Source organism: Arvicanthis niloticus, chromosome 2, assembly GCF_011762505.2.
Source record: "Arvicanthis niloticus isolate mArvNil1 chromosome 2, mArvNil1.pat.X, whole genome shotgun sequence".
NCBI lineage: Eukaryota > Metazoa > Chordata > Mammalia > Rodentia > Muridae > Arvicanthis > Arvicanthis niloticus.
Window position 1 is genome coordinate 93343968 of NC_047659.1, and position 22861 is coordinate 93366828.

General features: G+C 43.7%; 2 protein-coding genes across 2 annotated transcripts in view; both read right to left on the reverse strand.

Annotated features, from left to right (window-relative positions):
* The window catches only part of LOC117704596 (spatacsin-like), a 70660-nt gene that overhangs the window by 8761 nt on the left and 39038 nt on the right, over positions 1–22861 (reverse strand). Inside the window, exon 4 of the mRNA XM_076929636.1 lies at positions 1198–1390. Coding sequence (XP_076785751.1) covers positions 1198–1390 — 193 coding nt within the window. The remainder of the gene's footprint in view (positions 1–1197; positions 1391–22861) is intronic.
* On the reverse strand, positions 7345–15138 carry LOC143441184 (protein PAT1 homolog 2-like). Its single transcript, XM_076928288.1, has 6 exons — positions 13878–15138; positions 13413–13496; positions 12636–12847; positions 10694–10835; positions 9097–9191; positions 7345–7743 (listed from the first exon to the last, which is right to left on the reverse strand). The coding sequence occupies exons 2-5, from the start codon at positions 13426–13428 to the stop codon at positions 9109–9111; spliced, it is 453 nt and encodes a 150-aa protein (XP_076784403.1). The 5' UTR covers positions 13429–13496; positions 13878–15138; the 3' UTR covers positions 7345–7743; positions 9097–9108.

Below are 22861 nucleotides of genomic sequence, written 5' to 3' on the forward strand. Positions count from 1 at the left end.
CAAAAAGTGAAGTCTGGTAACTGTCAGAGTTGTGAATTTTATTAGTGTTGATAGTGGGAAGAAAAGAAAGTTATGAAATAAGACAAGAGCAGGCTGAGTAAACTAAGTCCCCTGTTCAGAGACTTAAAGCCAAGGCCAGGCAGGTGGCCTTGTTCTTGTAATCTTAGAGCTTAGGAGGCTGGTGTGAGTTTGAGAGCAGCCTGGAAGGCAGAGTAAGACCTTGTATTAAACAAACAAACAAACAAACAAACAAACAAGTAAAGGAGATCACACCATCTCCCTCAGGGGAAATTCCATTAATGTCTACTTGTTTTCAGAACAGAGTCAGAACATAAATACATAAGTAGCCATTTAAAACAACTGGGGTTTGGGGTCTCTTGGTGGTAGACTCCTGGCTTGCTGACCATGACTGAGGCTCTGGCCCAAGAGAAAACATAGCTGTGGAGACACCTGGGGGTATATAAAAATAAATGTACCCTTTTTAAGGAGCCAAACAACAAGCAATAAAACTCATCAAAAGCATTCCCAACCACTCAGGAACTTATCTTATTCATATCGAGGTGGAACTGAAAGACTAAATGGTTTTGAGTGACCATATATATTGTCAGCTCAAAAATGCTGAAAGGCCTATTTCCAGACCATTGAATTATATGAGAAGATTATAAAACCCAGAGCAGCAAGCAAGCTAATGGAAAAGCCACACAAGCCCACAGTCAGCATTGCCCAGGTTCTTAGGCAGCCACAGGTTCAGTCCCTCAGGGGGAAACCGCCCTGGGAATCCCCAGGTGGAGAAGCTGGCTGAGTATATCTTGTGGACTCCTTTAAGGGGAATGTGAGCCCCAGTGCAGCCAGGCTCCCAAGCCACAAAGCCAGCCAATACAACAGCAGGTAAATTCCATTCTCTCCTACTCTTAAATGGGACAAGAAGTAAGGGTGATACATAAAAGGTAAGGCTTTTAAAACTGTACAATCCTGATAATTTAGGACATAACCTCCACATAACCTTTGGTATACAAGCCCGAACACAAAGGCAGCTGCAACCATTTATACACAATCTTGCACAGTAACAGTCTCACTATAGGAGCCATGATGAGGTCTAACTGCATAGAAAAGAGGCTTAAATGAAGCTAATGGGTATATTTTAAACCTTTTATGTGTCTATTTACCTCAAATAAGAAACTTCAGTCATCTGCTTACCTGAAATACAGATGTAGGTTAAGAGCGACTGCAGTATTGGATGAGCTGACAAGCACCAAAACATCTAAGTCCCAAGACACTTTCAGTGATGTGAAGGAGGAAATGCTGGTGGGCTCCTGCTGCTCAGAATCTCCTCTGAGAAGAGCCAAGTCCACAAGTGCTACATGCATGCCACCCACAGTGTCAAAAATATCTGAGTTAGAGTTAAAGAAGTGACAGTTTTACATACAGGACCCTTGAAATCGTAAGGCTGTCTTGATTGTTACCACCTCATAGGTACAGCAGGAGGGCTGGAAACTGGGGCATTCTCCAATGCAGTAACCAGGCGACTAAGAAGCTGGCAGCTCCTAACTAGGTGATGCACAGTTCTTCCAATCTGCTGTGTACCATGCTGGTCCAGATCTCGAGACCCTACTATTTCCCAGGGTAAACCCAAGTTAACATTACACTTTAGCCGATACCTAAAAATTGTCTGAACATGCAACCATCATTAAAGGCTGAGATATTTCATTTTCTTGTAAGCCACCAAAATCTAAGTTACACTTAGAATACAACTAAATTTGAATACTAAATTTTCTTTCTTTCCTTCTTTTCTTTCCTCTCCTTCCTTCCTCTTTCCTTTTTCCCTTCCTCTTTTTCCCTCCTTCCCTTTCTCCTTCCCTTCCTCTGTTTATTTGACAGTTTCTTTGTATAACACAGCTGTGTAACCATTTTCCCTTCTTCCTTCCCCCCTCCCCCCACTCCGTCTCTGCAGTTTCTCTGTATAACCTAGCTGTCCTGGAACTCCATCTGTAGACCAGGATGGCCTCAAACACACAGGGATTTTCCTGCTTCTGTCCCCTGAGCACTGAGATTAAAAGGAGTGCCACCACCACTGTGCTTGAATACTAAATTTTCATCAGAAACATTTGACCCATACTTAGACTCCACAAAGTGACAGCTGAAATGCTAAGAGAGATTGGGCAGGAGATGAAACTAAGTAGATGGCTTATCTACCTCAGTGAAACCCTGGGTTCAATTCCCCAATACCATAGAATCTGAGCATAATGGCTCAGGGCTGTCATCCCAGGACTTGGGAGGTAAAGGAAAGGTCAAGTGTTCAAGGCCATCCTTGGCTAAATGCTGAGTACAAGTTCAGTCTTGGCTACATGAGGCTGTTTTTTTTTTTTAATCTGAAAAGTAAAATTTATTCTACAAATATTTAAACTCTCTAATAACTGAACAAAGAATCAGATTTTAAACCTAATTAAATAAAATTAAGTACAATATGCCTAGATAATTTCAAATGCTCAGCAGCCTCACATGCTTGTCATCTACTGGAGTAGACAGGAAAGCTGAATAATTGGGCAAAAAAACTTAACTCAATATAGTATTTTATAACATCTTTGTGCAAAAACTCTATTTAAAAAAGAAACATCACTACTTTATGGAAGCTGACTCAGAAGGACTGAGTTAGAGGCTAGCTTGGGCTGTAGACTTGAGTTCTCAGTTACAAAGAACCTGTTTCAAAGCTCAAAACAGAAGGATGTGGTGGCATGGGCCTTTATCATCAATATTCAAGAGGTAGAGACAAGGGATCTCTGTGAGTGAAGAGGCAGTTTGGTCTGCATAGTGAGTTCTAGACTAGCAAGGGCTACAAAATAAGATCCTGTCTCAAAAATAGATATTTCGTTAATTAGATATATAGACAGACAGACAAATAGATAAATAAATACATGGCCAGGGACTGCAGCTCAGGAGTACAGCATTTGAATGGCACACAGAAGGCCTCTGGTCCAACCCCCAAGACCACAAAGAAAGAAAAGATCATCCCTTTACTTCAGAAATAAAGGCCTTAAAACCATGTAAGAGGTCAGTTTTCAAACCTTCTAAATAATTTTACTACTGGATACAAAATATAGTATTTTCAAAAACTGTTACTGCAAAATATTCACTAAAAATGGTGGAACTATATGAGTTGGCAATGCATACTGGTACTTCAAGTATCTGGGTATTTGAGGCCTTAAAGCAAAAAAAAAAAGATGGAATCATTGCTGGATAAAATCAGTGAGGCATATCCCTGTGGGAAAGCCAGGGTCACTTTAAAAGCAGTGGTGCACTTAAGGATAGTTTTTTGTTGTTGTTGTTGTTTTTTGGGTTTGTTTTTTTTTTTGTTTTTTTTTTTTTTGACATGGTTTTTCTCTGCGTAGCCGTGGCTGACATGGAACTCACTCTGTAGACCAGGCTGGCCTCGAACTCAGAAATCCACCTGCCTCTGCCTCCCAAATGCTGGGATTAAAGGTGTGGGCCACCACCGCCCGGCCAAGGATAGTTTGAATAAATAAAAAAATACAACTATGTGCAAGATTATGAGAATAAGAATATTTCTATACATTGAAAACCCTAAAGTAATACAGTGAGCATTTTATGAGATTATTCTCCCCTGAAAATTCTTACTAAAATCTAACCACTCTTCCTTCGCTCTAGTTCCCCCAACTAAGAGCCAAACAGCTCACCTTTCTACATCGTCTTTTCCCCTACACACTGATCAACGTTCACAGTCAAGGATACAGATCTGGCCTAGTGTACTCAGAACAAAAAGAAATGTCTTGCAGAGCTGCACGTCAGTGATCGAGTCCTCTGCCTGTGCAGACAAGGGCAGTGAGAGGCAGTCTAGCACTTGAATCCCAGAGTCTCTCCCCGAAACAAAAGCCGTAGGATGAGGCATCGGTCGACGAGAAGTGATGACAAGTCCTTGTGAAATGACAGAATTCTCAAAGACTTGAAGGAGATACCTGTGCAGCACAAGGATATTATCTTACTCACTGATTACAATTTCACAGTTGGTAAACGTGACCTTATAAACATAGGAAAAAAATAGAGGACACATTAAGGGGAAACTGCACCTATTCCAAAGTAAGGCAGTGTGGAAAGCTTCTGCTGCGCCCTAAAGATGGTGCCTACTGCCTTAGCCCTCTTGGGGGGAAAAGTCCTTATTTGGTGAGGAGGTTGCACTTGCCGGTAGCCTGATCTCTCGTCATGAGTGTGAACCTATGGTGGAGCAAAACGTAGTATGGGCTGATGGGCAGTCCACTGGAGGCTACTTAAGCTGCACTGACGGGAGGCACAGGGGCACACCACTTGATCTTGTAACTGAAAGGCAATTCCTGAGTAAAACTGTCTCTGGAAGGAACTGGTGTGCTAGTCTTTCTTCCCTGATGGTCAGGGTGGTCGGCGTGGCACAAGGCAATTACTGTTCGTATCTGTGTGGACATCAGGCACTACAAGGTAGGTGAAGGTGAATAAAGATGGTGGACAGGGTCCCAGGGTTCTTTTTATTTAAGGCTCAAGTCTCAAAGCACACCAGAAGGAAGATTCAAGAAAGCCAAGTTACCCATGGACTCATGTAAAAACAATCAGATATATATATATTTTTTTTCCTTACAGAAAAAGGAGGAACCTTATAGCCAAGGGTAGAAAGGATGTTACTGTATTAAAGTTGGGGACCCAGGAGCTTAGGTTTCTGTTCCCTCCTGCAGCATATCTGGCCTATGCAAACAGTCTAGGTCCACACTGTCCAATTAAACTGCACGACTCATCACTCCATTAGACACATATGACTCAATGTGACTAACAGCCAAAGAAACGGGAAAGCAATTTAACATGTATTATTTAATTATTATATACAAAATATCATTCCAATATGGAATTCATACAAAAATTATTAAGTTACTTTCCTTTCCTTATACTTAGACTTCAAAATCTGGTAAGTAAAACCAGACTGGGGGTGCAGGCCTTATAGTTCCAGCTATTCAGGAGGCAGGAGAATTTTAGGTCCAGGGCCAGACTAGGAAATCTGGTGACACTCTGTCTTCATATAAGACCAAGAAAGGCCTGGAGACATGGGTATGTAGCTCAATGACTGAGTGACAGTCTAGCTTGTATGAGGCCATGGATCCAATCCCCACTATGCCTGTAAAAAAGAAAGATGTAAGATCTCTCCTGCCCCACCCGGACTGGTTTTTTTCTTTTTGGCAGCCTTACTATGTATCCTAGGCTAGCATCAAACCGAGATTTCCCCAGCTTCTGCCTCAAAAGTGCCAGGATGACAGGCATCTCTTATCCCCTCACTTGTCTGACATTTAAAGCACATGTTTAAGCTGAGGACATAACTAAGGCACCAAGATTTTGCCTAGCATTTGTGAGGCTCTAGATTTGATTCCCAGTCCTGCAAAAATTAAAGGTACAACTTTATTCATATTAACTACATTTCAAGTGCTCAACAACCCAACCTGGCTAGTGGCTATAGTATTGGGCAGTGTAGCCTGCCCTCTCAGATTTCACCTCTGTGAGAACTTCTCATAAAAGACCATTCAGGGGCTGGTGAGATGGCTCAGCGGTTAAGAGGACTGACTGCTTATAAGTTCAAATCCCAGCAACCACATGGTGGCTCACAACCATCCATAATGAGATCTGATGCCCTCTTATGGGGTGTCTGAAGATAGCTCCAGTATACTTACATATAATAAATAAATAAAAACCTTTGGGCCAAAGCAAGTGCAGCCAGAGTGAGAGGGATAAGGGGGGGGGGGGGGGGGGTGGGGATAAAAGATAGCTGGTCATGGTGGCACACTCCTGAAATCCCAGCACCTTCGAAGCTGATGGGCTATACAGTCACACTGTCTCAAGAAAGGAAGCCAAAGTCCCAGACTTAAACATGACACTGACTGACACCTTGATCTTCAGTGAGCTTCTGCAGCGTCCTCCCACAGCAGCTGTGTAACAAGGCTGTGTCACATCTTCCATCTCTCAAGTCAAATTCATACACCAGCAGTTCATAATCATCTCTAGCAACAACCAGTTTGGGCTTGTCTGTTAATGTGCTGCTCTGAGACTCCTCCCACAGGAACCTAAGGAAAACGTTTAGATTTATTATGTTTCTATACCCACAATCCCACTTACCACAATAGCGGGGACCAAAGGGCAGAACAAGGAGAGCTTAGATCACTGTCAGCACCAATTCTACAATCCAGTCTAAGAGAATAGAAACCAACTCACAACTACCTTCCCTCAACCCCCTCTGATTCCCTTCCTCTCTCTCTCCCCTCCCCACCCCTTCCTGTCTCCTCACTTTTTCCTAATCTGCCCCTCTACACTAAGAGTGGGGATATGAAGTGAACACAGAGCAAGAAACCGTTTCCTTTAGCTTTTTCAAACTCTTTTAAAAAGCTACTTATTCTTTGTAGCCATGGCTGTCCTGGTACTTGCTATGTAGACCTGGCTGGCCTCAAACTCACAGAGATCCCCCTACCTCTGCCTCCTGAGTGCTGGGATTAAAGGCGTGCACCACCATGCCCAGTTGTATATTTATTCCTTATAAAGTAAATATATTACTCACTATAATCGATGAAATGGGTTTATAGAGCTGGAGATGGCATAGGGGCTAAAGAGCTAGCTCCACAGGCTGGAGAATGACACTTTGGATACCCCTGGGAATCCAGCCACAGGATGTGGGGGTGCCACCTTATCAGGCCAATAGACCTCCTTTTGAGGTCTAACAATCTATTTTTTGTGGTCCTCCACCAAGACTCTTTCTTAAAATCATGAAGGATGCATACAAAGTGGAGATGGTGAAGTAGTTTGCCTTTCACTTTCTTCTGATTTTCTCAGAGAAGTACAATCCAATACAGAAGGGGGAAAAAGCTGAGAGGTATTGAAAAGGCATTTAGTCAAGCTATTTTTTTGATAAAGGCTTCTTAGTGGCCTTAGACTCCTGATCCTTCTTCACCAGCCTTCCAGGTAGTAGGAATACAGGGTTATGCCTCCATGCCTAGTTAACAGTGCCTTTGTAATGCAGCTACTTCTACAACCTGAACATTTTGGCTTTTGGCAATCTCTTAACATGCCTTCCTGGCTCAGTCTAAAGTCTAAAGCCTCTCTCCACTCCAGTCACTCTCAAATCACGTCATGTTTCCCCATAGTATTCATGACTAATTGATATTTTGTGTCAATTCCTGACCAACTCTATGTGAGCCTGGAAATAGCAGAGACTTGTTATATTCCTGCCTGAAACCCAGCCTGCTCATAAAAAGTACTTTAATATTCCTTGATGGATGCAGGACTTCATTTGACAAAATGTAGCCATTTATTTTCTTATGCTAAGGAAGATGCTTATATCCAAATCTCTCAGCCTTAGCTGAAAAGTTTGGTTTACATGAGGTCTGGCAACATTGAAGCAACATCTCAGATTAGACTTTTATTAAATACAGCAAGGCCTTTCCCCTTATTTGGAAGGATATTCTTGACATATTCACAAAAAATGGCCTTCATTGTAATTCCAAACTTACAAACAAGTTTCAACATATTATTTGATAGTCCTTTAATTATATCTAAAGTAGCCATGCCTTAATTTTAGGCAAATCACCTAGATTTTAAGAAAGCATATGACAATGTGGCAAGGTTCATAGGAAATGGCCTCAAAGGTATCACTGCAGACAGGTGATGGAGTTTCATTTCTGATATTTCAACTTCTCACATTAACTAATACATCAGTAGATACAGTCAAGCCTACAAAGAAAAAGAGTTAATTGCAAACACAATTCCATTTTATAAACATTTATGGTTTAATTCATGCTTGGCTCATTCTAATGGCTGATAAATTCTGAGGACAGAGATGTTCTCTTATTTCTCTTATGGCCTGAAATAGTCTCTCAAACATTGTTTGAATGAATTAGTTATTCAAGTTTTCAAAATATAGTTCTGAAATAGCACCCACAGATGACCAAACATTGGGAATAAAGACAAAGTTGTGGCTGAACAGACCCCAGGACCCTAATGAGTCCAAACTGGGTTACTCAGTAATATACCTTGGTTTCTAGAGCAAATTTTAGATTTTTTAAATTACATTTTGACACACACACACTACACAGTAAAGCTTTGGAAGCCACAGGAGAACTTTTAGGAGTCACTTGCCTCATTCTATCATATGAGTCCTCCTGCTGAGCCATCTCACTGGTCCAAGACTTTTTGTTTGGTTGGTTGGTTTAGTTTGGTTTAGTTTTTTGAGACAGAGTCTCATATCTCACTATGTAGTCCTGGCTGGCTTGGAACTAGTTGTGTAGACCAGGCTGGCTTGGAACTCACCTTTGACCCTAAAAACTAAGACCTAAGGCATGGTTTGCCATGCCTGGCTCATTGTTTTCAATGATCGCACTTTATAAGATATTTGATACACAGCCTGGAGTGGGCTTGACGAGGGTGAGACTTGGTTTCTGTAAGCACTTACTCTATTCTGGCTTCCAGCTGGTGAACTAATTGTCCATGTGATGGCAGAACAGGGGAAGCAGATTCCTGGGGAAGGCTAGGGGTTCCGCCAAGGATGCTGCAGGCAATTGAGCTATCTCCCAGGCAATCAGAATCACCAAGTCTGTCCTGAGGGACAGAAAAGAGAAGCCTAGCAGAGCCTTTATATTTATGCAGGAAACTGATACCCAGGCAAAGTCTGTTATTACTCTTTCACCACTGCAGGTGTGGTGTCCCATCCCAGACAGCAATTGAGAGGTAACATCTATACATTTGGTACGCACCTCAGGATGCCTATCCATCCTCCTTCCTGTCCAATTTTAACTTTAAGGAGTTAATAGTACTACTTCCAGATGAAGAAACTAAGAAATGAAGTGTGTCAAATTTACATTGCAATAGACAAGTCTGTTAGACTCTAAATGTATTTTCTTTTATTACTGTGACCCTGTCCCCTGTGGGAAACCAAATTCCAACATAGGACACTATGTAGGGTGGGAGAAGATACAGTTCTGCCCAACTTCCTCTCTGGTACTTGAATATGTTGTTCAGGAACTCTTTCACAGGGTTCCTACACACCCAGGGTATTGGAATGTAATGATAAGGCCTTTATGATCTTACCAAGCTGCACAGTCACTGCTGGATCGGAGGGAAGAATCCAGGGATACCAGCTGCTCTCCATGACTCAGCAAGGCATACAGCAGAGATATCCCAAACTACGAGAGACGTTGAAAGGCAGTTCAAGACAACAATGAGTTCTACAGGCATTTTGTGCTCCTCTGGCTTTGCTGTCATCCTCCAGCTTAAAAGGACAGACTCAAGTGTACAGATGGAGACCAACATACATGAACTGCCAGACTGTACAGCTGAACAAAGAACTCTCTCTCACACACAAAGGAACCACTGCTCTGAGCTTTCCATGAGTCTTTGATAGCTGACAAGATGGGGGAATCAGTCAGTGAATGAGGAGCCTGGACTCTGGAGCCAGGTGGTCTGTGGGCCATACCTTCAGAAGTACCACTTTAAGCACACAAGCATGCACAAGAGAAGGCCCTAGAGATTGACAGAGACTGTCAAATCCAGAGTGGCATACTTAAAAACTTGCTGTTGTGGACTGGGGTGGAGCTCAGTGGTATGGAAAGTGCAGAGTAGATACAGGCCTTGTTTCCTTGCTCAGCACAAAGGAAAAAAAAGACTGTTTTCGTGTAGTAAGAACCTAATATAGGCACATAGGATATCTGTCTGCCTCCCTGCGTCCCCCACCAAAGGGTAAACAATAAAAAGTTTGGAGACTTCCAGTGTGGAAGTTCATACCACCTGCAGCCACAGGGAATCTATCAGAAAAGATGTGTCTTCCCATAGGTCTCAGGTAGTCCAGGCTAGCCCTGAGCTCACCATAAAAATCTTGAAATTCTGAAACCTTTGCTTCTGCTTTCCCTTACAAGTAGGAACCACCACACTCAATTTGGGTGGTGCTGGAGATCAAACCCAGGACTTCATGCATGCCTCACAAGCACTCTGCCAACTGAGGAAACCCCACCGCCAAGTCCTATACTGGATGCCATTCCTTACATGGCATTTGCCACAAGACTCACCACATGTTCATAAGCAACAGTGCCAGACAGTGTGAGAAGAAAGAAGAAAAAGGGAGGGGTGAAGGGAGGGAGGGGATAGAGAAACAGAAGAGAAAAAGACAGAGACAAGAAAGAGGAAATGAGGGAAAGCAAACCTCCCTCCTCGCTCACAACACCATGCAAGGACCTGGTATTTAATAAGCTCTCTGCAGACAATCCTGTGCTCACACAGAGGGTGTTCGTTTTTGAGACAGGTTTAGAGTGGCCTAACACTTGCAATGCAACCTAAGCTGAGTTTTGAACTCATGATCCCTCTGCCTCAGCCTCCTGAGTACTAGGACTCCACCAAGCTCAGTTCTCACTAGACATGAAGTGCTGCAGGGGACTTATCCTGCTGTGTAGAGGTGAGACCGTTCTCTTGATTCTTTCTTTCTAGTGGTGCCATTTGGAAATCATCTATGGGAGGCCGGTCATGACGACAGATGCCAACATGTACATGTTAAATGCTAAAGATCAGCAGTTCGAGTTGTCCTCGGTTACATGGAGAGTTCTAGGCCAGGCTAAACTAAATGAGACCCTGTCTCAAGAAAATCAAAACAAACCAAAAGCCATCTGTGGAAAGAAAGATGTCTCAAGTATATTACCTGATTCTGAAGTACCACAGAGACTGGCCTCTCTGAGGAGCCAGGTGACAGGAACATTTAGACCTTGCAGTGCATGGAGGAGCTGATGGAAGGTCACATGACTGATGTATTTCCCCAGTGGTTTGAATAGAATGTGTAGACCCTGCAAGAAGACCAGTAAGTATCTCTTCTGACTCTACTATCACTCCATCTTCTCATACGCTGCTTCCACCACCACCACCACCACGATCACCACTATCACCACCACCATCCTGTCTTCTCCTTTTGTTTCCATAGGAACAAGGTTGGGGCATCAAAAGCCAAGCATTTCAACAGCCAGGACAGTAAGAGCCTGGCCAGGATCCTCCTTCCTGAAAAGATGACTAACAGTTTAGGAAAAGGTAGCAGGAGGGTCAAGTCACCTCACTTATACTGGGAAAGCCTTGTCTTTACTGGCCATGTGAGTTTAAGGGAGAATCCAAAGAATGGCTGCTGAGACACAGGGCCTGAGACAAAAGTGATTCACCAATAGTAGGGCTACTGCCTAGCAGAGACCCCCGGATGCCATGGTCCTGCTGGCATTGTGTGTCCACACCCATGTGTAGCTACACATCATGCATAGCCATGGCGTGCACATGGATAACCTCTGATTTTGGTCTCCAGGGCTCTGTCCACCTTTGCCTTCTCTCATCACTCTGGAACTTTGCACATAGGCTGGGAGAGCTGGCCTTAAGTTTCTAAGGACCTTTCTGCTCTACTTCCCATCTTGCAGTGGCTGAAGTTACAGGCACACCCTGCTGGATCCAGGGTACCACACATGTTCTAAGGATCTGAACTCAAGTCCTGGCATTTATAAGACAAGGGCTTTACCAACTAGGCCATCACCCCAGTCTTGTGGAATTTTGCTCTGGCGTTCTGTGTGTCCTGTTCTGTCTGTCATGTCCATCCTGTCCTGTCCATCTGACCACCCATTTGTCCAGTCCCGTCTGGTCCCGTCTTTGCTGTCTGTTGTCCATCTGCCCTGTCTACCCTGTTCGTTTGTCCTGTCTATCTGTCTGTTTGTCTGTCTGTGAATGTGTCTCTTTATCTTGTTGGGAGTGACCTTGCTTATACATTAATGGCCTAAGTCGACCATGGGCCTATATCGGCCATGGGCCTAAGTTAGCCATACATGCCTTCTGACACAAAGTCTTGGTCTCTGTGGGAAAGCACTAACCCTAGAACAGATAGATATAGATCTTGTCCAGGTAGCCCTGGTGGATAAGTACCAGCCTAGATAAGAACAAATAGTCATCGATCTTATGGAGAGGTAGCTTTGGTAGGAAAGTACTGACTTAGATAAGAATAAACGCCCAATAGATCTTCTGGACAGGAACATAGTGACCTGTTCTGCCCTGCTGCTTCTGTGAACTTTTCACCCAGCAAATATCCTGTTCTGGAAGACATTTGTACTCCCCTAAAGAACACCTGTGCTCCCCAAGAACAAAGAAGACCCTGCGTCATACCCTCCTCACACCCTGCTTCTATGTGTATATAACCCCCATGTGAAAAAATTAAAATTTCAGTTTGATCAGACTTTAGACAATCTGTCGTTCTTTGCGTACCCCTGCTCTCCCATTCTCTCTTTCAGGTGGTCCCCCAGTCCTAGTCCACTGCCGTCCTGGACACGGCATTATCTAATCCAGACTGACAATCATGATCTTTATGTTTCTACTTCAGGATTCTAGTAGGATAGTGGGTTGTGCCACTATACCTGGTTTAGGATCTGATTTTAGGTAAAAGAGAACTGCAGAAACTTAGCCTGGGAGACAGGAAGAAAGAGGGAAGAAAAAAGCCCTAACTAGGGGCCTGGGATAAAGCATTTTAATTCAAAATGGGTCTTAACAAAGAAGTAGAGGCAAGGAGGAGTGTTGAGTGACAGTCTGTTAAGGTGTAAGTTTGGGGCCACTCTCTCTATCCATACCTGCTGTGAAACTTGGGTATTTTGGATGGTGCTCACTATGGCTGGATCCCCGACATCATTCCCTTCCTCCTTCACTTCTGGGGCCTGATATGAACACACAAATTCCTCTTCATTCTCCTTCTCTCCTTCCTCCAGTTGGAAGGCACATACTAAGCCTTCTTCAGGAGCCAAGGGAGTTGAGAATTTGCTCCGCCTCTGCTGTAAGTGCAGACCTGGGAAGAGGATGGAGACATTGGTGACAGAACTCTTATCCAGACAGGCTGACACTCAACAGAAACTCTGCTCAGAAGCTATCTCTTGAACCATTTTTAAATCCTACCTCTCTGCTGGCCATATCCCCGCTGCTCCCATGACACCCCCAAATCATCCACAACAGCACCTGGCAGGCACCAAACACCTTCACTTGGCACATAGCATTTCAGTGGGCTGAATGGATACCACAGGCTTCTTTCTCCACCTGCCCCTCCTAATCCCACAAGTCCTTCCTTCCATTGCCTCTTTAAATGAACTAGTCTCAGCTGTCCTAGCTCAGTGTGGTTTAACCCCATGTACTGGGGGCTTCACATTGTCTGCTGGAGAGTCAATACAGAGCCATCAGGAACATTACTGAGAGTTTCCCACAGGGGCAGGGGAAAAAAAAGCTCAGACAATTCTATCTCAGTAGCAAGAGGAAGAGCTTTCACAGTGAGTGAGTCTGGGTTCTTAACCAGGCTGTTGCAACCCCTTTGCCTGTGAACCTCTGGACATTGTCTTAGATCCCAGCCCACACAGTAATACCTTCAAGGCATTTCATCTTGGCAGCCTGAGGGCTTCCTTGCCAGTTGTGTCCTTCACTGATAGAGAAGCCTCTGGAAGGGGAACCTGGGACAGAGAAGAGACCCAGAGACATTCTCTCTCTCAGCCAATAAAGATGGGACGGCGCCTAAAACCTCCCGTTCTCCTTTTAGCACATTGGGCAGAGAATATTGACCCCAAGAAGTGAGAATCTGGACTCTCAGGTCAGCACAACCCCCCAAACCTCTCGTCCCACATGCTCAGCTCCAAGGAGGACAAAAGTGAGGGACGAGGCTAAGCATCAAGGATACAACCAGCCACTTTCTGTGCGTAGTGAGACCCTGCTGTGGACACCCCCACCAGTGACCTGACTGCTGCTGTCCTTCCCACAGGTTAACCATGGCAGCCCGGGCCAGGGCCTGCCTGCTTCTCCTAGCTTTTGAAGCCTCAGCTCTGCCTCTTGCTCACCTGTTAAAGGGCTGGTATGCTTCACTGCTGAGGTGGTGTAGAAGTATGAGAGCTCTAATAAAGAAAATCCTTAGTCAGGTGTGGAAGAACAGGCTGATGATGCCAGCACTTGAGAGATGGAGACAGGAGGCTCAGGAGTTCAAGGGTAGCCTCAGCTACCTAGGAAACTTGAGGCCAGCCTGGACTTCACAAGGCTGTCTCAAACAACAATAAAACCAGAACAAACAAGAAAACTCTTAAGTGAGTATAATGGTCCACACCCGTAATCCCAGCACTTGGGATGCTGGGAAAGGAAGAATGACTTGGGTTTAAGGCTAACCTGGGCTACATAGTGAATTCCAAGTTGGTTTGTTCTTGAGAATTTGGTCTTGTCTCAAAGGATAAAACAAACAAACAAACAAATAAACAAACAAATAAATATGCACACTACACAAAATCCCTTTTGATTGTTAAGAGAAATAAACTATATGTTTAAGCATCCAATTCTGTGAGTACAATTTATTGGGAGCTGATGTTTCAGGGCAAGTGCTTTAAGAAGATGTCCTTTCAGAAAGGTTTGGGAGTTTTGTGAAAAACTCTGTTTCCATTGGATGCCTTGGTTTTATTCCAACCTAATTAGAGAGGAAAGTTCTGGATATATCCTGGGGAGAGTGCCTCTGGGGAGGAAAGGCACCTGATGGTGTTTGAACCTCACTGGGTTGCATCAATCAGCTAACCCCCAGCTGTCTTGGATGTACCGCCCTGGAGATTCAGAAGCCAGACCTTAATTGTGAGAACACCTTTGCACGGGACAACACAAATTTACATCTTCTTGGCTACTTTAACAAAAGCTGCTGGACTGTAGGTATGTCACACACACTGCCCTGGCTATTTATTCCTTCCAATGATATTAAATCTATCCTAGCAATAATATATGCTGCTCACTGCAACTCAAAAGCAAAATGAGGTTACAAAGAAAGTAGTTTGAATTGCAATACTACTTCATATGCTTTATTGAATTGTCTCATTCTAATACTTAGTTCTTCGGATGGAAAGAACAAACTCAGCTGGAACTTCGCCTTATCCAGGACATCTCTGACACTCCCGTCATGGCTTCAGGATGTGTCCTCCTTATATAAACTCATTGGTCCTCACAGATTTTTTGTTGTTGTTGTTGTTGCTTTTTTGGTCGCTACAGCATTGTGATTTCTTATTATTTATTACTATTATTATCAATTATATTGTATTTTCTATAATTTGCTACTGCATGTGTGTGGTCTAGAGATTAGACCTGGGCTTTATGCATGCTAGCCAAGTGCTCTACTACCAGAGTTACTTTCCCAGCACTGGGGAGGCTGAGGCTGGAAGATTGTCTCCAGTCTGAGATGAGCTGAGACTGTATAGTGAGTTGTAGGTCTGGGCTGCACAGTGAAGTGGGTCCTTGTCTCAAAGCAAGCAAATGGAGGAGGAGTGGGCCAGGAGGAGGAGGAAGAAGGGAAACTAACTATAGCAAAAGACTGGAGCAGGACCACAGCCTGGCACAGAGATACCTAACAAGTGTCCATCCACCCATGGGCCAGTGGGCTGCTTGATTGATCCCTGTAGGTGGGGATGATTTTTTAAGGCCTATGTAGGGGCCTCTATGTTGCCTTCCTTTTGCCTCAGCCTCCTTAAATACTCACATCATTTACACTGGCCTGAAATCCCTACTACAAAGTTATTCCCAGATAATTCACACACACACACACACACACACACACACACACACACACACACACACACCACATACTCCAGCCATGGCCCCCTCTTGTGGTTCCCCCAGGACATTCTAAAAATATAATGATAATCCCTCAGTATGAGTCTTACAAGAGACAGAAAAATAAACCCACAGATTTCATTTTTAAAAGGAAAACAGCATTGAAGATATTTATGTCAAAGTAAATTCTACATAAAGCAAAGATTTTACATAAATAAGACCTTGAACATGCTAAAAACTGGGAGGCTGGTAAGATGCTCAGTGGATAAAGGTGCTTGCTACAAAGGGGATGCGTTTAAATTCAATCCTTGAGTCCCACATGGTAAAAAAGTGACTCCTGCAAGCTTTCCTCTGACTCCTTCACATGTACACCAGGGTCTGCACACACACACACACACACACACACACACACACACACACACACACACAAATGTACACACACACATACACACATCACACAAACGAACAAAAGTTTAAACATTCTTTTTAAAAATCCACAAAGAGTTGGAGGTGAAGCTCAGTTGTTAGGGCACTTGCCTATCACCCACATGGCCTGGGTTATAAAAATGTCAAATCCAGGCATGGTGGCACACACCTATAATCCCAGCACTTGGAAGGAGGAGGCAAGAAGACTGAGAAAATGCAAGGTCACCATAGCTAGATACAGAGCTGAAGACCAGCTTGGGCTACATTTTGTGTCCCAAAAATCAAACAAACTATGTGCCCCTAGCCTCCCCCAAAGCCTTCAAAGGTGCTCCTGTTTTTTCTCAGTACATGCTTCTAGTTATATTATAAAATATAATATAAACCTGTATTATAGGTTTGCTTTCCAAACCTGTATCAATACCCAATCATGTAATTCTCTGATGATTTTTAGCTTAACATATTAAAATTTTATTTGTATGGTGTGTGTGTGTGTGGGGGTGTATGCATACATGTGTTCAGATGCATGTGCTCATGTAGAGGCCAAAGGACGAAGCTGAGTGTCATCATCTCTCATTCTCTGATTCTTAGACAAGGTCTCTCACTGAGCCGGAAGCTAGCCATTTCTGCTAGGCTGGCTGGCCAGCGGGCTCTTGGGATGTTCCTCTTTCGACCTCCAACACTGGGGTTATAGGCACATGCAGCCATGCCCAAATTTTATTTAGATTTGAACTCAGCTCCTCTTACTTTTCCACACAATGTTCTTACCACAGAGCCATTTCTTCAGCCCTAACACTTCTTATTATCAATATTTCATTGCTATGTTTGCAAAAGCTCTGGGCAAGTGAATCTTTTGTTTTTGAGACAGGGCCTTGCTATGGATCTGACTTTGACCTGTAATTCCCCATGAAGCCCACGGTGACCTCAAACTCAGGATTCTCATGCCTCAGCCTTCCAAATACTTGAATTATAGGCATATACCAGCACCATTTGGCTTTCTGCAGACACATGGTAGAAACCTTGAAACCTATCCTGCTCCACCTACAACTTGGTAGTTAATCTTCAGTGAGGCTGTGGGAGGTCTGGCTGATGGGAGTCATCATTCTAGAACACCATGTCAGGCACAGGTGACAACACTACCGTCACAGGGACAGCAAGTTCTCATGACCCATCTGCCAGCTGATCTCAATCTAGAAGAGGTGGATTTGCCAAGTTGACAGAGACCTCTCAGGCCACAGTAGCAGCTGAAATCATAGGCGATCATGGCTTTCTCAGCCTCTGCTGCTCAAAGCCTTCTTCCTCCAAATGTTTAGTTCTACAAAAACCAGAACCATTAAATTGACCTATTTTTTTCTTTTTAATATTGAGAATCAAACCCAGGGTCTTGTGCATGCTAGGCAAGTACTCTACCACTGACCTGCTCCCCTCCTTCATGTCTGTGATTTTTTTGCTGTGTGTGTGTGTGTGTGTGTGTGTGTGTGTACGGGTTTCAGGGGGATGGTTGGGTGCACTCCTATATACACACGTGTAGAGGCCCCAGGTTGACACCAGACACCTTCCTCTAACATTCTCCACTTTATTTTTGGAGATAGTCTCTCACAGAATCTGCAGCTTGCTATTTTGGCTAGCCTGCTGGCCAGCAGGCATCCAGGATATGCCCGTGTCCATCCATGTTTCTACACCCTCAGCCCTGGGGTTACAGACATGCACTGCAGTGCCCAGCTTTTATGTATGTGTGGGGATCTGAACTCGGGTTTTCATCCTGTAGCCTCAAGCCCTTTACTGACTGAGCCATCTCCCCAGCTCCCACCCCACTTACATTAATTCTAACAGCTAAATGTACTCAGAATACTAGATAGAGCTCAGGAGGCCTGTTCCCACAGAGGGCAGTGAGCAAAGACAGGAGTGGAATCTTTGGCTGCAGTTAGCAGAGGCAGCAACATTGAGAAGGCAGCAGGTTAACATCCTAAAAACCACTGTGGTGGCTTGAGAGGTGTCTAATTTTATGGTTGGGGGTCACTACAATATGAGGCGCTGTATTAAAGGGTTACAGCATTAGGAAGGCTGAGAACCACTGTGCTGGGAGGATCTGGATGTTAAACACACGGGGTTGTTTCTTCAGGGGAAGGAAGGCAAACCTGTTCTCTGCCCAGAAGGATGGAACTGATGTGCTTATTAGCCTGGTGCCCTTCATGTTGTCTGTGTGGCTGGAGAGTTTCCAGCAGTGGATCCCTCCCAGACTCTTATCAAAATTTGTTTTTCTTGTAACCTATCTTTATGAACTTTACAAAGAGTTCTATGGATTCATGTCTGGTTTGTATTTAGCTTACTTTGTTCAAGTAGATTTATGTGCCCATTGCATTGCACTTCACTAAATTGTGTTGTGCTTAAATATTCCTAAATCAACAATTCAGGGTCAGACTCCCAAAGTTTGAACCATCACCTGCTTCTGAGTCCTGTTGAACTGAACTGCCTTCTTGCCACCTACAGCTTGTCTTGCCCCTGTCTAAGAAGGTGGCAGAGATGCCCACAAAGTATGCCACTGAGAACAGGCTTTGAGCTTTCAAAAGACTTGTGCCATTCCCAGCAGCTGTCTGCCTCTTGCTCATGGTGTGAGCTTCCAGTTGTTCCTGCCTCTGTGTGGTCACTCCATCACTCAGTCATCATGGACTCTAACCCTCTAAAACCATAAGCCCAATTAAATGTTTTCTAAGTTGTCTTGGTCATGGTGCATTGTCACAGCAATATAAAGATGTGGCTTTCACCTTGAGCTATCAGAGCATACACGGAGAAGCTGGATGATGAGGGGAAGGTAGAGGCAATTGTTTAGAGCTGTGTTTTGCCTTGGTCAGGTGGTCAGCCACATCCCTTGTGCTCTTTCCTTGTTCTGTGGATCTTTGGTCAGGCACTATTTGAAATGTGAGTCTATAGTTATCTTTTTGGCTGGTACCAACCTTGTTCCCTCCAAGGAACATTTGGACTGGGAAGTGGTTATCTCAGAACAAACTCTTAACAGTATGTAGATGCTAACCTAGAGATAACATGTATGTACAGATACCTTTTTTAAAATATGGAGTACAATTTCATCTCTATAGTACAGAACATGTCCATATTAGTCCCTCCTGTCCTCTGTTCCTTATATCTATAAGCTCTGTGTTATTGGAAAGGTGTCATCCAGCCACTGTACCCTCAGCTGATTGTTGGCATTGTATTTTACCAGTGAGGGAATTCTATGGTACATGGTTATGCACATTGGAGCACACCATACACGTAAGTTACAACTTGGTGTGAACATTTGTGAAACATTTCTGGCTGAAATTAGTAGAGACAGAATGAAAGTGGGATCCAAGAATATTCATGACACATTATAATGAATTAATGTTATCTATCCACCCATTATTAAGCTATAAATTTCTTATGTTTTTCAAGTTTTAGGCAAGCTTTATTGTTGCTTGGATTTGAAAAATACAACTCTTTTCCATACATTTTCTTTGTTTCACAGTAGCCTGCGAGGTATAAAATATTATATTTCATCAAGAGCTAGAGTTACCACACTGTGTGGTTAGTCTTAGCTGGAGTTAGTGAGTCCCAGGCTGTAAAAGAAATACTCTTTGGATACCTAATGTGGAGAAAGATCAATGGAGGTATCTTCCCCCAGCCTTAGGACTCTCTAGTGGTGCACTCATGTGTATGTATGTGCACACAGCCAACTACACAGACATATACATATGAGTGAGGGAGAGAACAACACTCTTTTTTTTGTTAATCCATATTTCCTGACTGTTGGATACAAAAGCAATCTGCTTCCCTGAAGAGTTGGGGGTAGAGTGTTAGGAGGAACTGATTTTGTTTTAATTTAACCATAACCATAACGGTCAGTTAGCCAGGGCATGCCTCAAGGGACTGTCCCCAGGAAGGGAGGTTGCACCATCCATTTTAACAGATTTCTGAAATAAACTAGACTACAGAAAGGGATTTTGATATTGGAGGCCACACAAGCCATAAGCCAGGGTTTTTAAAAACAGAAAAGTTTTTTAAACCAGAATCCAGACAAACCTTACCCATGGAAACAACTAGAAAGTATCATAATTCAACTTGCCAAGAGAAAACCATGTCAAGTGTCAGGGAGTATAGGAAGGGAAAGTCCCCAAGGGAAACCATTGGGTAATTTCACAACCTACAACTCCAGAAACCCAACATCCAGGTACTGATCAGGACTCTCTGCTAACTCAGGGACTACTGGAGAGTCCCAGAGCCCTCTCAGAAGTCTCTGGAATCTGAAGACTGGGGCTCACAACATCTGATACCACAGAAGTCAATGAGCAGAGGCAGGACTTAAATCTGTAAGTCAGGTTTTGTTCAGAATCATCAGTCTGAGAAGGCAGCAGGTTAATACCTTAAGAACTGTCCTGTCTCTTATCTCAAGGCAACAGAGTCCACAGAGAGAAGGTGGGTGGGGCCACAGAGGCAGTTGATCTGTCTAGAGTTTGGTCTTGCCCTGGTCGGGTGGCTGGCAACATTTCTGAGACATGGGTTGTCTGTGCCTGTCCTGTTCTTGTCCCTCGAGCTCTCCTCTCATTCTGTGGATGTTTGAACTTTGGAACTTCTTGAAGTATCAAGTACACTCCCTGAGTTTCCACTGGATCAGGGGAGTCTGGACTTGGGGATGGTTAACTCAGAGCAAACAATCCACTAACACTGAGTGTGTTAAGATACAGAAAACAAGTGTGTCTTTAAAACACAGAAAATGAAAGTGCTCCTATGTGCCCCACCCTGTCTCTTGTCATTGCAGATAATCTCTAAAGAAACTCATTTTGTGCTATAAATGTCTTGCTAGGTGTGTTAGTGGTTGCCTTTAATTCCAGCACTGTGGAGGGAGAGTCAAGTGGGTCTCTGTTCATGAGGTCAGTTTGATCTACATAGTTTTAGGCCAGCCAAGGTTATATAGTGAGACCATGTTTGAAAAGGAAAAAAAAAAAGAGTTACTTGAGACAAATGTGGCATGCACAATCTGCACTTGGGAGATGAAGGCAAGAAGACCAGTTCAAAGAGATTCAAGTCTCTCTCTCTCTCTCTCTCTCTCTCTCTCTCTCTCTCTCTCTCTCTCTGTCTGTCTTCCTCCCTCCCTCTCTCTTACTCTCTCTCTCCTCTCTCTGTCTTCTGTCTCTCTCCCTCTCTGTCTGTCTCTGTCTGTCTCTGTCTGTCTCTCTCTCTGTCTCTCTCTGTCTCTCTCTCTGTCTCTCTCTCTCTCTTTCTCTCTCTCTCTCTCTCTCTCTCTCTCTCTCTCTCACACACACACACACACACACACACACACACACACTCCAGTGTCCATTTTCATTAGCCAAGGATTTTGGCTATTACCATAGATAGGGAATTCACAAACAGAAATGCAAGAGTATATAGAAGCTGCTCAACTTATCTTTAAAGACTGAAAATCAGACAGTTTTCAATGGCAATAACCATCTCAGGGAAAGATGTAGGGAGGTAAGTAGATCTCTTGGTTTAAGGTAGGAGATATATCTCAATGCAAAGTCTCTGGAAGACAGCTTCATGATCCATAGGATAGGCTATAGTAAGGAGAAACTGGAAAAGCCTCTGATGAAGGGTTGATTGAAAAGCATGGTATGAACTGTGTCTGATGCTGAGGGCCAATCCCAGCACTCAGGTGGCTCAAGCAGAAAGACTGAGCATTCATGGCCTTCCTTAGTGAGAACTCATCATTTCAAAAAAAAAAAGTACGGTGTGCTCATATAATAAAATAATATGAAAATATGAAGACACAGTACATATGTATACTGTCACAGAAACAGATATAGTGTCCATGACATATGGTTACATAAAAACCACTTTGCAGAGAAATATGTGCAAAAGGATTAGATTTGTGTTAACATGTATCCATATACACATCTTATGGCTGTGAATTTTATAGTTAGAGAAAATGGGTGTGGAGATGTGGCTTAGGGGTAGAGCTAGCACACATAGGGCCCTGAGTCTGACTCCCAACACCCCCAAGCAAAAAAGAAAAATCTTAAAGACCAACAGTGAGGAAAAACAAAACAAATAAGAAATCCTGTCTCATTCAGGCATGGTGGTGCACAATCTCAGTCAGTACTCAGGAGGCAGAGGCAAGTGGATGTGTGTGAATTTGAGGACAGCCTGGTCTACAGAGTAAGTTCCAGGACAGGGTTATATAGAAAAACCTAATTAAAAAAACAAACCTGTCCTGGCTGTGCTCCTCTGCTGGCAGTGTGTCACAATGCAAAATTTCAAGCTCGATCCCTTGGTTCAAAGGTCCTCAGCTGGCTCCTCCTCACTCACTCCCAGTAGAGTTAGTTACTGTCCTGGTATTGTGACCTATTTACAGGTCTATAAACTACAGTCCCAGAGCTCCTCTGGGGAAAATTTCCAGGTGTCTAACAAGTAGCAGAACCTAGTAAGGAACTGTTGAATAACTGAATGATTAGTGGGCGCCGACATTAGATGAACAAGTTGGGGCAGATGGTGGAAGTATTTGATACAGACTATGAGGAAAAAAGGCAAGGCAGTGGGAATCTTTGTCCTGGTCTAGAGGTCCCCTCTTATAACACTCAGCCTCCTTTTAACACTGTAAACCTCACTTGGGGCAGAAATGATCTGGTCTATTTAGAATGTGGTGTCGATGAAGAAATGTACACAGTGCTTCTCCAGGGCAGGTCCTTCTTATGCTGGGCTCACATCAGCAGAGCTGACCCAGCTCTGAGGAGAGTGGTGGGAGGTGGGGAGGACCCAAGCTTCTAACAAAGAATTCCAACCCCCTTCAGGCATGAAGCAGGTGATTCACTGC